Source organism: Bufo bufo, chromosome 4, assembly GCF_905171765.1.
Source record: "Bufo bufo chromosome 4, aBufBuf1.1, whole genome shotgun sequence".
Lineage (NCBI taxonomy): Eukaryota > Metazoa > Chordata > Amphibia > Anura > Bufonidae > Bufo > Bufo bufo.
Window position 1 is genome coordinate 502,962,364 of NC_053392.1, and position 13,405 is coordinate 502,975,768.

At 44.4% G+C, this 13,405-nt stretch overlaps 1 protein-coding gene across 1 annotated transcript in view; it reads right to left on the bottom strand.

Annotated features, from left to right (window-relative positions):
* The window catches only part of MAL (mal, T cell differentiation protein), a 97,349-nt gene that overhangs the window by 31,279 nt on the left and 52,665 nt on the right, over positions 1 to 13,405 (bottom strand). The window contains exon 3 of the mRNA XM_040429631.1: positions 5,199 to 5,327. Within this exon, the coding sequence (XP_040285565.1) occupies positions 5,199 to 5,327 (129 nt within the window). The remainder of the gene's footprint in view (positions 1 to 5,198; positions 5,328 to 13,405) is intronic.

Here is a 13,405-nt window from a genome sequence, read left to right on the forward strand (position 1 = left end):
GGGCGGGTGCTCCGTGTCGTTGAGGCAGGTCTATGTGGATAGCCCCTGACCATCCATATAGGGAGGGCTCTAGACCAGGGCATTATAGGAGTTTCCAGATTGCCATATCAACCTAACAACTGGACACTGGTGCCTGTGACCACACTGGAGCATTGTCACCACCCACCAACCCTGACCGTGTACCTACAGGACGGGGTAAGACCCACCCAGTATTATCTTACCGTGGTATTATATGGTGGCAAAATAAGTGTTTATATGTATGTATGTATGTCTAATTTGTCCTTGTCTCACTGCTACCACCAACGTTTTTAAAGTGAAATTACAGTAAAAGTTAAATTTTATACATCCACAGATGCCCCCACAACAGTGCCATCCACATATGCCCCCATAACAGTGCCATCCACAGATGCCCCCATAACAGTGCCATCCACAGATGCCCCCATAACAGTGCCATCCACAGATGCCCCCATAACAGTGCCATCCACAGATGCCCCCATGACAGTGCCATCCACAGATCCCCCATAATAGTGTTATCCACGGACCACCATTAGTTCAATACCCACCAAAAGCACACCTTTTGGTTCAAAATATTTTTTTCTTATTTTCCTCCTCAAAAACCTAGGTGCGTCTTATGGGCTGGTGCATCTTATAGGGCGAAAAATACGGGTAAGTTGCTGATCAAGCAATACATTGGCAGACAGTTCTGTCGCTGCAAGTTAGTGAGGGTATTCCTTACCACATAAGAATGGCTGAAATGTGAGAACAGTCTCCTGGACATTACCAGCACCCTGTGCAAGCCAGTGTTCTTTTTCAAAAATAATTGCACAACTAGGTTTTTCAAGTGTGCCATGTATTATTTTCCCCAAATGCTGCACAGCTACCTTGCCCAGTTGGAGTTCGCAGGGAGAAAGCCAGTGGGATGTTTGCTGCTTGATGCACGTTAGCAAGTGATCGGCTGTGTGGCTGCACTCGTCCAGGCTGATCAGCTCTAACATCGCAAGGCAAAACTTCCCTATACAAATATAATAGGAGGGAGGGGGAATGGAATTGATGCTTCAATTGAGGAGGGGAGGATGTCCATGGAGGAGGTGAAGGACGAGGATAAGCACTTGGTGTGATAGGACAAGGCAGAGATGGCTTTTTGGGAGAAATAATGCCGGCTAGGTATCTACCAGCGAGGCTGGGGGCACGCCATCAGCTCCTAAAGGCAGTAGAATTCACTAAGTGATACAGCTGAGACTGCACCACCAATAACTTGGCCAAGTGGGAGTTAAGCTTGTACACCAGCTAATTGCTCGCATGTAGTTATTTCTTGGCCACATATTCTGTTATCGATGGCTAAAGATGGAACTCTCCTGGCACTGTGGAGAAAAACTGCCAGACGGGAGATACTCATACAGAGGTAGTGGCAGCCAAGCTGCACTTAGGTCAGGCACATTTTGAACCTGTGGTCACAGTATCAGTATCACCAGTTCTTGAGCTAATATAGAAGCAGATCTCTCCCTGGCAGTTCTTTGGAAGGTTCTGACCATACATTGCCTCTGCTCTTTATTGATGCCGCTGCCACAACCCTCCTTCTCTGATGTTACCTCTTCCTCAGCACCTTGATCAGGCTTCCAGGTCCTGTCCAACATACAATCATTGTCATAGTCCTCACCCTCTCCACCGCTTTTATTAGACTGTCTTATATCATTGTGGTCTCCTTCGGATTCCCTGTTCTGTATTTTCCCCGAGTGCGTCTGTCGCTAGAATTGCCACTACCACCACCAACACAGCTATGCATGGGGCCTCCCCTCCCCCTGAACCTCTCCTCATGGCAGTCCTTACTTGCTGTTCTCAAACAACTTATTAACAGGGATACTCTTCTGACCATCTTCCATAGCATGTGGTGGGGTGTTTTTTTTAAGACAGAGAATATGCAACTGCAAAACTTCTCTGGGGTTGCAAAGAGGAGAAGCAGAAGGAATGCTGTGATCCCTGGCTCCTGTTTTAGAATCAGAGGTGACCTCCACATCATCTGGCTGTAACTAAGAGGAGGATGCTATTCAGTCCACAATCTCATCCTCTTTGTCCTTAATGATTACATTGTGCATTTCGTAAACCAGTGAGAACTGTGGCGTGCTACTACTGGCCGGATGGCTGGTGCTGCTACTGCTCCTACCTACATTCTGAATCTGGGAGGTGCTGGGAGCAAGGCAATTACAACCTGTGTAAGGCGCCCAGGTATTAGAGGGGGCATGATAGGGTTTGGATAACCCCTTTAATAACACGGACAGATATAATGCACTGAAGAAAATGCAGCAGCTGCCTTTGCATCAGAATGCTATTGGAGCGTTGTGCTGGCAATAAGCTTATAGAAAATTGCTGCCTCTGTAGAACTGCTAGGTGAATTGCAGCAGCATACAGCAAACAACTTTAAAGGGGTTGTCCAAGTTATATTTATTGATGACCTATCCTCAGGTTAGGTCATCAATATCAGATCGGTGGGGGTCCAACACCCGGCACCCCTGCCGATCAGCTGTTTGAAGAGGAGGCACGTGCCGTGCCAGCGCTGCCTCCTCTTCACTGTTTACCTTCTCGCCGTTGCATCTGCAGTGGTGAGCAGGTGTAATTACACCCAAGCCGTCCATTGAAAGGAATGGGACGGCTTGGGTGTAATTACACCTGCTCACCGCTGCAGATGCAACGACAAAAAGGTAAACAGTGAAGAGGAGGCAGCTCTGGCACGGCACGTGGCTCCTCTTCAAACAGCTGATCGGTGGGGGTGCCGGGTGTTGGTGGGTGTTGGTCATCAATAAATATAACTTGGACAACCCCTTTAAGCACAGTGAACTTTCCCTCAGCTTTCCCTGAAGAAATTCCCTAAAATCTACACAATTACAATATATTTGTATTCTTTCTCTATATTGTCCCTTATCACACCACAGTAGTTTTTTGCTCTGTATACCATGAAATCTTTTTTTTGGGACACATTTCATACACACTCCGCCCTAGTCAGCGGCTGAACACAGTATAGTGCTTTTGGTGGTTCAACACAGGCATCTCCCTGACCACTGCCAGTCAGGGCAAGCCCTCCCCCCACTTCCTCCCAGTATCATGTGATCCTCCATCTTTACCTCACCCCTCACGGTTTTCCAAGCCAACAAATCGTGCGGGGCGAGTTTTTATGCAATTCGTCCGAAACAAATAAGAAATTCTATTGATTTGTTTCGTGGATGATTTTTTTGTAAAATGGGTAACAAAGCCAATAAGTTTAGAATCAATTTGTTCATCTTTAGTTAGAACCATAAAACCTTTTACCTGTGACATAATCAGACACTGCTACACATAGTAGAGAGGAGGCAAGGGGTGAAGGACTCAATTGGCAGAGCCTCATTAGATATCAGTCGGGGTTGTACAAGTTATTTTTCTGTTCTTTGTATGTTTCTAACTAATCAAATGTAAGGGGTTTACAATTCACTTGCTTCATCTGTAGTTGCTCCTTTCTCAGATTTCACTGAGGGTAACATGACCTGAGATTTCAGCTTCCTTCCCTGCTTTGTTGATGTTTCATGCACAAGTCTGAAGAGCATGTCTGTGTCTGAGAGGTCACTGTGCCTGCCACGCCCCCCTGCACTGCTGTCTGCCCTGTGTCTCCCTCTCACTGGAGTCTTCGGGAAAGATTAACCCCTTCTGCAGCACACACTCAACACTCAGGGCTGGAGGCTTTGCTGAGAAGCTGCAGGCGGTGAAGAGATAAATGCCTGGCACAGGATCTGCGATCTTCATCCTGCAGACACAGAGCTGACAGACTGGAGGCGTTTTGCAGAGAATTTCACAAGAACAGGGAGGCAGAAGATCCTGTGTGTATCACCAGTGTCATTGTACAACATGCTGCTGAATCTCCCAGCAGTCAGACATGTCACTCAGAGCAGCACTTTTATTCCCTCCCTTTGCAGAGCAGGGGGAGGGGCACAAATATTCATGAGGAAAACCTCAGAGATTGATGTTATTGCAGGTTAACAAAGGGCCAGGAGGGCCAGGGAAATGAGGAAATAGAATTTTTTTTGCATAAAACTTGCTAAGCTTATGTATATATTGCTGACCATCAGATTAAGGGTCCATTCACACATCCGCAAAATGGGTCCGCATCCGTTCCGAAATTTTGCGGAACGGGTGCAGACCCATTCATTTTCAATGGGGCCGGAATGTGTTGTCCGCATTTGCAGATCCGCACTTCCGCTTCCGTGCTTCCGTTTCCGCAAAAAAATAGAACATGTCCTATTCTTGTCCGCAATTGTGGACAAGATTAGGCATTTTCTATTATAGTGCCGGCGATGTGCAGTCCTCAAATTGCGGACTGCACATCGCCGGTGTCCGTGTTTTGCGGATCCGCAGAACACTTACGGACGTGTGAATGGACCCTTAAAGTGCTGCATTTTTTTCATAACTCAGACAACCTCTTTAAAGGGACACTGACAGGCCCGATAAACAAATTTAGTTATTCCTATGCAGTCATAGGTCTAATAAAGTGTATTACAATCATATAAGTGTACCTCCTGTCCGCATTTTAAACGATGTAAAAACAACTTTATAATCATCTGTCAATCACCTTCCTTTATGCCCAAGGGGCGGTTTTTCCACATCTCTTTATGCCCAAGGGGCGTTTTTACTCCTACCTTTGTGCCCAGCCGCGCCTCAACTGTCGCTTCCTAGCGCCGCCCAGCTCAGTATTATTCACTGGCTGGGCGGCTTTTACAGTCCCGATCCTCCCGAGCCGACGCAGGTGCAGCAGGAGACGCAGGCATTGAATAAGGGACGCAGGCGCACTGTGAGTGAGGGTGCCGGGCAAGTTATCCGGCGCACGCGTGCGTTGAACTCACTTGTACCTTCTGCGCATGCGCCGGATAACTTGCCACCCTCACTCACAGTGCGCCTGCGTCCCTTATTCAATGCCTGCGTCTCCTGCTGCACCTGCGTCGGCTTGGGAGGATCGTGGACTGTAAAAGCCGCCCAGCCAGTGAATAATACTAGGAAGCGACAGTTGTTTTTACATCGTTTAAAATGCGTACAGGGGGTACACTTATGTGATTGTAATACACTTTATTAGACCTATGACTGCATAGGAATAACTAAATATGTTTATTGGGCCTGTCAGTGTCCCTTTAAGCTAACTCTGTTGGTAATTCTATTTAACCATAGAAAATAGACATACTTACCACTGCTGCAATGTTCTCTTGATAAAACCTGGTGGTGAACACTTCATTTTTTGCAACAATTGTTGCAACGGCCTGGATCACCGATGCACTGAGGTACATCAAAGAAGCAGCATAATGATAAAAGGCATCCTGTAAGGAAAAAAAAAATAAAGTTTGAAAAGGAAAGAAAGCTTTTATGACAATTCCTTTACATTGCACAACATTTTATATACACTAGCTTTGCCATTTGGTAAATACTCCCAAAATAATGCTGATTGAGTTTAAATGAGTTTTCCAAGACTTACCGTACAAACTGATGACTTGATGACTTATTGACTTATCCTCTGGATAGGTCATCAGTATCTGTTCGTTAGGGTCCAACACCTGGGACTGCCACCAGTCAGCTGTTTGAGAAGGCACCGGTGCTCGCGGTTGTGCCGTAGCCTTCTCTTAGCTTTCCCTAGGCCATGTGATGTCACATTCATCGGTCACATGACCTAGGTGCAGCTCAGCCCCATTGAAGTTAATGGGGCTGAGCTGTAATACCAAGCTCCCTCATTCCACTGTAAATCACTGTATCCCTTCACATAATATATTTATATCTGGCTGCCTGCAGCCACCACTAGGGGGATCTCAGTGCATTAGAATTTATACAGTTACTTTAAAGGGAACCTGTCTTCTGGATTTTGTTTATAGAGCTCAGGACATGGGCTGCTAAATGGCCGCTAGTACATCCGCAATACCCAGTCCCCATAGCTCTGTGTGCTTTTATTGTGTAAAAACACTGATTTGATACATATGCAAATTAACCTGAGATGAGTCCTATCCCTGACTCATCTCACGTACAGGACTCATCTCAGGTTAATTTGCATATGGAACAAATAAAAAAAATTTACACAATAAAAGCACACAGAGCTATGGGGACTGGGTATTGCGGATGTGCTAGCGACCATCTAGCAACCCATGTCCCCAGCTCAATACATCAAATCCCGGTGACAGGTTCCCTTTAACCACTTTCCGATCGCCCATTGACTATAAACGTCCTGGGCGGTCGGGTTTGTCTCTGAATGGACGTTCTGGAACGTCCTTTCAGAAATGGCAGCTGCACGCTATGCTGTACAAGGGGTGCGCTTGGTGTCCCTGCCTTCTAGATTGCTGTATACACAGCACTGAATGAGCGCTGTGTATACAGCCAGGAAGCGATCTGCCGCTTGCTGTCCCAGCCCAGGGGTCAGGTGATCGCCGGGGCCGGGGGAGTGCAGGAGCTGCCGGGTCTTCCACAGACCTTGATCAGCCCTGCACTGAGGCTGTATAGCATAGTATTATGCTGTACAGCCTCTCTGGGGGGTGTATTTTCCCTGTAACTGGGGCTACTATGTCAGCTCCAGTTACAGGAGTAATCAATAGTTATGACCTTATGGGGGACACAAAGTGCAAAATAAAAAAATTTAAAAATAAAAAAAATTGTATTTTGGGAAAAAAAAGGTTCACATTAAAAAGAAAAATTTACTCCCAAATCCGTTATTTAACAATTTTTTTTTGTGCTCACCTCCCAAAAACATAATGTTAATCAATCAAAAAGTCATATGTACCCCAAAATGGTAGAAATAAAAACGTCACCTCATCCCACGAAAAATGAGCCCCCACACAAGACCATAGCAAGAAAAATAAAAAAATACGGCTCTATGAAAATTGCAAAAAAACCATGATATTTTTTCTAAAAATGCTCTCATTGTGTAAAATGTAAAAAATAAATAAAAAATAGACATATTTAGTATCGCCGCATCCGTAACAATTCACATTATCTAATCAAGTGAACTATATAAAAAAAATTAAAAAAAATTATGCCAAAACAGCTTTTTTTAGTCACCTCACCTCCCAAAAAACGTAATATCAATCAATCAATCAAAAAGTTGTATGTACCCCAAAATGGTAGCAATAAAAACATCACCTTGTCCCACAAAAAACAAGCCCTCACACAAGAATGTAGCCGGAAAAATGAAAAAAAATATGGCTCTAAGAAAATGGCAACATAAAAACATGATTTTTTTTCTAAAAATGTTTTTATTGTGTAAAACGTAAAAATATTTTAAAAAAATAGACATATTTGGTATTGTTGCATCTGTAATGACTGGATCTATAAAAATGACTTGATCTACCCCCATCAAGTGAACGGTGTAAAAAAAAAAAAAAAAATGACACCAAATAGCTTTTTTTGTGACTACACCTCCCAAAAATGAGATAAAAAGCAACCAGAAAGCCAAATGTACCACAAAATGGTGCCAATAAAAACTACAGCTTGTCTGGCACAAAATAAGCCCTCGCGCAGCTTATTCAACAAAAAATTAAAAAAAATGTAATACTCTTGAAAATTCCATGTTAGAAAATCCAGATGCCGCTCCTTCCCTTCTGAGCCCTGGCGTATCCCCAAATAACAGTTTACGACCACAATTGGAGTGTTACTGTATTCAGGAGAAAGTGGGTAGCAAATTGTGGGGGCCTAAAGCACCATTTTCTTGTAAAAAAAAATGTGTAATTTTTCATTTTCACACCCAAGTATTAAAAATTCTATGAAAAGCTGTTGAGTGAAGTGCTCACCACACCTCTTAGAAATTCCTTGGGTGGTGTAGTTTACAAAATGTGGTCACTTTTTGGGGGTTTTCACTGTGGGGGTACCTCAGGGTCTCTTTAAATGCAACATGGTGCCCAAAGACCATTCCAGCAAAATCTGCCCTCCAAAAACCATATGGCGCTCCTTGCCTTCTGTGCCCTGTCGGGTGTCCATACAGTGGTATTGTCACAACCAGACAGCTGAGAAGCTCTGATAGAAGCCTTTCAGAACCTCCTCCTTGAGTTTTCTTTGTTTTGGTTTCAGTTCCTCATCTCGTTAGCCTCTCTCAGCTGTCATGCAGTTGGACTGATTGCTTCCCTTTAAATTCCTCCCCATAATGCAGTAGTGTGCGGCTTATACAACTTCCTGGAGTGTGTGTGCATGCTGTTCCCATATCCCAGTCTTCTGCAAGATAAGTGCTGTATATTTATTTGTGATTTTCGGTTTGCTGGATCTTAGGAGACCCTGACTCCCTCCGTGTCTAGTGTAGGGAGCCGGTGGTCGTGTCCCCTCACTATTGTAGGGTCTTCAGGCGCTAGAGAGCAAGAGCATTTTTTGTGAGATTTTTGTGGATAGTGGAACAGCTGTCAATCTCATTGATAGTCAATTTGCAATAACTCATGGTTTCCAGGTATGCACTTTGGGAAAGGATATTCCTGTTTTTGCTATTGATTCCGCTCCACTTTCTCAGAGATCATTAAAGGGCATAGTTCACAATATCCGTTTAATTGTGAGTGATTCTCATGTTGAGGATGTGTCATGTTTCGTCCTTGGCGGTTTGCCTACTCCTCTAGTGTTGGGGCTACCCTGGCTCACTAAACATAACCCCACCATTGATTGGCAAGTGAGGCAAATAAATGGTTGGAGTGATTTTTGCAGAGAGAATTGCCTCACAACATCTGTTTCTGAGGTTTCTACTAAGATTGTACCACCTTTCCTCTCTGAATTTTCGGATGTCTTCTCTGAGAGTGGAGTTCAGGATTTGCCCCCGCACAGGGAGTACGATTGCCCTATTAATCTCATCCCAAACTGCCTAAATCTCGTTTATACAACCTTTCCCAACCTGAGAGGGTCGCTATGCGTACTTATATCTCTGAGAGTCTGAGAAAAGGACACATACGACCCTCGAAGTCACCTGTTGCCGCTGGTTTTTTCTTTGTTAAGAAAAAAGATGGTTCTTTAAGACCTTGTCTGGATTTCAGGGAGCTGAACAGTATCACTATTCGTGACCCTTATCCGCATCCTCTGATCCCGGACCTGTTTAACCAGGTTGTTGGGGCTAAAGTCTTTTCCAAATTAGACCTAAGAGGGGCATACAACCTGGTCAGGGTCAGAGAAGGAGACGAATGGAAGACGGCCTTCAATACCCCTGAGGGCCATTTTGAGAATTTGGTTATGCCTTTTGGTTTGATGAATGCCCCAGCCGTTTTTCAGCATTTCGTGAACAGCATTTTTTATCATTTAATGGGAAAATTTGTATTAGTGTATTTGGATGACATTTTGATTTTTTATCCTGATTTCAAAACTCATAAGGAACACTTACGTCAGGTCTTGCTCATCCTGCGGGAGAATAAATTATACGCGAAACTGGAAAAATGTGTGTTTGCGGTTCCAGAAATTCAATTTCTGGGGTTTCTTCTCTCCGCTTCTGGTTTTCGCATGGACCCCGAGAAGGTCTGCGCTGTGCTTGAGTGGGAGCTTCCTGAGAATCAGAAGGCGCTGATGCGTTTTTTGGGCTTTGCCAATTATTACAGGAAGTTTATTTTGAATTATTCCTCTGTTGTTAAACCACTCACTGATATGACCAGAAAGGGGGTAGATTTTTCTTCCTGGTCGGTAGAGGCGCGTAAGGCTTTTTCTAATATCAAGCAGAGTTTTGCTTCCACTCCCATCCTGGTACAACCTGATATTTCTTTACCCTTCATAGTTGAGGTTGATGCTTCTGAGGTAGGTGTGGGTGCGGTCTTGTCTCAGGGTTCCTCTCCTGCCAAATGGCGACCGTGTGCCTTTTTCTCGAAGAAACTCTCCTCCGCAGAGAGAAATTACGATGTGGGAGATAGGGAATTGTTGGCCATCAAGTTGGCTTTTGAGGAATGGTGCTATTGGCTCGAGGGAGCTAGACACCCTATTACCGTGTTTACTGACCATAAAAATCTGGCCTACTTGGAGTCAGCCAAGCGTCTGAACCTGAGACAGGCCAGATGGTCTTTGTTCTTTTCAAGGTTTGATTTTGTTGTTACGTTCCGCCCTGGGGTTAAGAATGTGAAGACAGATGCCCTGTCACGTTGTTTTCCGGGAGGTGGGAATTTTGAAGACCCGGGTCCCATTTTGGCTGAAGGTGTGGTGGTCTCTGCTCTTTTTCCTGAATTGGAGGCAGAGGTGCAGGCAGCCCAGTCAGAGGCTCCTGATCTTTGTCCTCCTGGGAGGTTGTTTGTGCCTCTCGCTTTGAGACACAAGATTTTTAAGGAACACCACGATACGGTCCTTGCTGGGCACCCGGGGGCAAGAGCCACACTGGATCTCATCGCTCAGAGATTCTGGTGGCCTGCGCTTCGTAAGTCGGTTGAGGGTTTTGTGGCAGCATGCGAGACTTGCGCTCGTGCCAAAGTCCCTCATTCACGGCCATCAGGTCCTCTCCTTCCCTTACCCAATCCTTCCCGTCCTTGGACACATCTGTCCATGGACTTCATAACGGACCTGCCTCGTTCCTCGGGGAAGACTGTGATTCTGGTGGTGGTGGACCGTTTTAGCAAAATGGTGCATTTCATCCCTTTTCCGGGTTTGCCCAATGCTAAGACGCTGGCGCAGGCATTCATTGACCACATTGTCAAATTGCATGGTATTCCTTCAGACAGTCTCTGATAGGGGCACGCAGTTTGTTTCCAGATTCTGGAAGGCTTTCTGTTCTCGCTTGGGGGTTCGGTTGTCATTCTCTTCTGCTTTCCACCCGCAGTCGAATGGCCAGACGGAGCGCGTCAATCAGAATCTGGAGACATATCTGCGCTGTTTTGTGGCGGAGAATCAGGAGGATTGGTGTTCTTTTTTGTCCCTTGCTGAGTTTGCTTTGAATAACCGTCGTCAGGAGTCCTCTGATAAGTCACCATTTTTTGGTGCATATGGGTTTCATCCGCAGTTTGGGACTTTCTCGGGAGAGGGGTCTTCTGGTTTACCTGATGAGGACAGATTCTCCTCGTCTTTGTCATCTATTTGGCAAAAGATTCAGGATAATCTAAAGAGCATGAGTGAGAGATATAACCGTGTGGCAGATAGGAGACGTGTGCCTGGTCCAGACCTGAATGTTGGTGATCTGGTGTGGTTGTCTACCAAGAATATCAAATTAAAGGTTCCCTCCTGGAAGTTGGGTCCTAGGTTTATTGGGCCTTACAAGATCCTGTCTGTCATCAATCCTGTTGCCTACCGTCTTGATCTTCCTCAGACTTGGAAGATCCATAATGTTTTTCATAAGTCCTTATTGAAACCTTATGTTCGACCCATTGTACCCTCGCCTTTGCCTCCTCCTCCGATTATGGTGGATGGGAATCTTGAATTTCAGGTCTCTAGGATTGTGGATTCTCGTCTTGTCCGCGGTTCTCTCCAGTACCTTGTTCATTGGGATGGTTATGGTCCTGAGGAGAGGATGTGGGTCCCAGTAACGGACATTAAGGCCACTCGTCTCATCAGGGCTTTCCATAGGTCCCATCCTGAGAAGGTGGGCTCTGAGTGTCCGGAGTCCACTCGTAGAGGGAGGGGTACTGTCACAACCAGACAGCTGAGAAGCTCTGATAGAAGCCTTTCAGAACCTCCTCCTTGAGTTTTCTTTGTTTTGGTTTCAGTTCCTCATCTCGTTAGCCTCTCTCAGCTGTCATGCAGTTGGACTGATTGCTTCCCTTTAAATTCCTCCCCATAATGCAGTAGTGTGCAGCTTATAAAACTTCCTGGAATGTGTGTGCATGCTGTTCCCATATCCCAGTCTTCTGCAAGATAAGTGCTGTATATTTATTTGTGATTTTCGGTTTGCTGGATCTTAGGAGACCCTGACTCCCTCCGTGTCTAGTGTAGGGAGCCGGTGGTCGTGTCCCCTCACTATTGTAGGGTCTTCAGGCGTTAGATAGTCGAGGTACGTGGATATGCGACCATCCACCTTTGGGGTGTTCGCATAGGCTGAGCAGTCAGGGAGAGTGTGCCAGGTCTCATGCAGGGGTCTCCCTTTTGCTCCATAGTTGTGGATCCAGTGAGTCATAGATTATTTTGCATTGTCTTGTTTCCTGTACACCATCAGTGACAGGTATATGACCACATATGTGGTGTTTCTGCAAACTGCATAATCAAAGTAATAAATATTGAGGTTTGTTTTGTTGTTAACCCTTGATGTGTTCCAGTAAAACATTTATTAAAATGGAAAATCTGAAAAAAAAAGTGACATTTTGAAAATACACCTCTATTTTGCTTTAATTCATGTGGAATACCTAAAAGGTTAATAACATTTCTATAACCAGTTTTGAATAGTTTGATGGGTGTCATTTCTAAAATGGGGTCATTTATGGGTTGATTATATTATGTAAGCCCCACAAAGTGACTTCAGAACTGAACTGGTCCTTAAAAAAGTTGACTTTGGAAATTTTCTTAAAATTGCTTCTAAAATTCAAAACCTTCTAATGTCCTAAAAAAACAAAATTACATTACTAAAATGATGCCAACATGAAGTAGACATATGGGGAATGTTAATTAATAAATATTTTATGAGGCATCACTGTCTTAAAAGCATAGAGATTCAAATTTAGAAACCAGTGAATTTTTTTCACATTTTCATTAACTTTTTGATTTTTATTTATAAATAAAGGTAAAACATATTGACTCAAATTTACAATTAACATGAAGTACAATGTGTCACGTGAAAAAAATTTCTGAATGGCTTGGATAAGTAAAAGTGTTCCAAAGTTATTACCACATAAAGTGACACATGTCAGATTTTCAAAATTAGGCCTGGTTAGGAAGGGAGTAAATGGCCCGGTCTGAAAGTGGTTAATCTATTTGGACTGAGCTCCCCCTATTGGCAGCTGTGCTTTCATGTCAGAAAGAGGAAGTTCAGAGAAGGGCCTCTCCTCCCTCAGGCCCCATAGCACCCCTGTAATCTCCTCCTATTAACGGTATGCCAACTTAATGCATCTTTGTTGGTGGCACTGGCATTAAGATCAGTTCCCAGAGCTGGAGCTTTTTGGAGGCATTTCATATACTGGATGTATATCTATAAAAATGGAACACCTGTGTTACAAAAAAGAATGTCATCTCTCCTGAATTGTCTGTTTTAGGAAATACATTTATTCCCTATAAAATACCAATTTTGGAGAATTTTGACTTAGACAGTGTTGTTCCATTCCCCATTTGTCCTCCTGGAAATGTGTGACTAAATTAACACCTGGGCATCACTATTCCCATTGCCATAAGAGCGTGTGGCTATACAGTCCAACACATCCAACACTGTCCTACCAGTGCCAACAGTGTCAGGCTATATGGAATTAGCCTACTGACAAGAGGAATGGTAGCACCCAGTTGTGAATATACATATCCAGGAAGAATAACAGAAGAACAGCACACGAAAGTCAAACTAAAATGCATT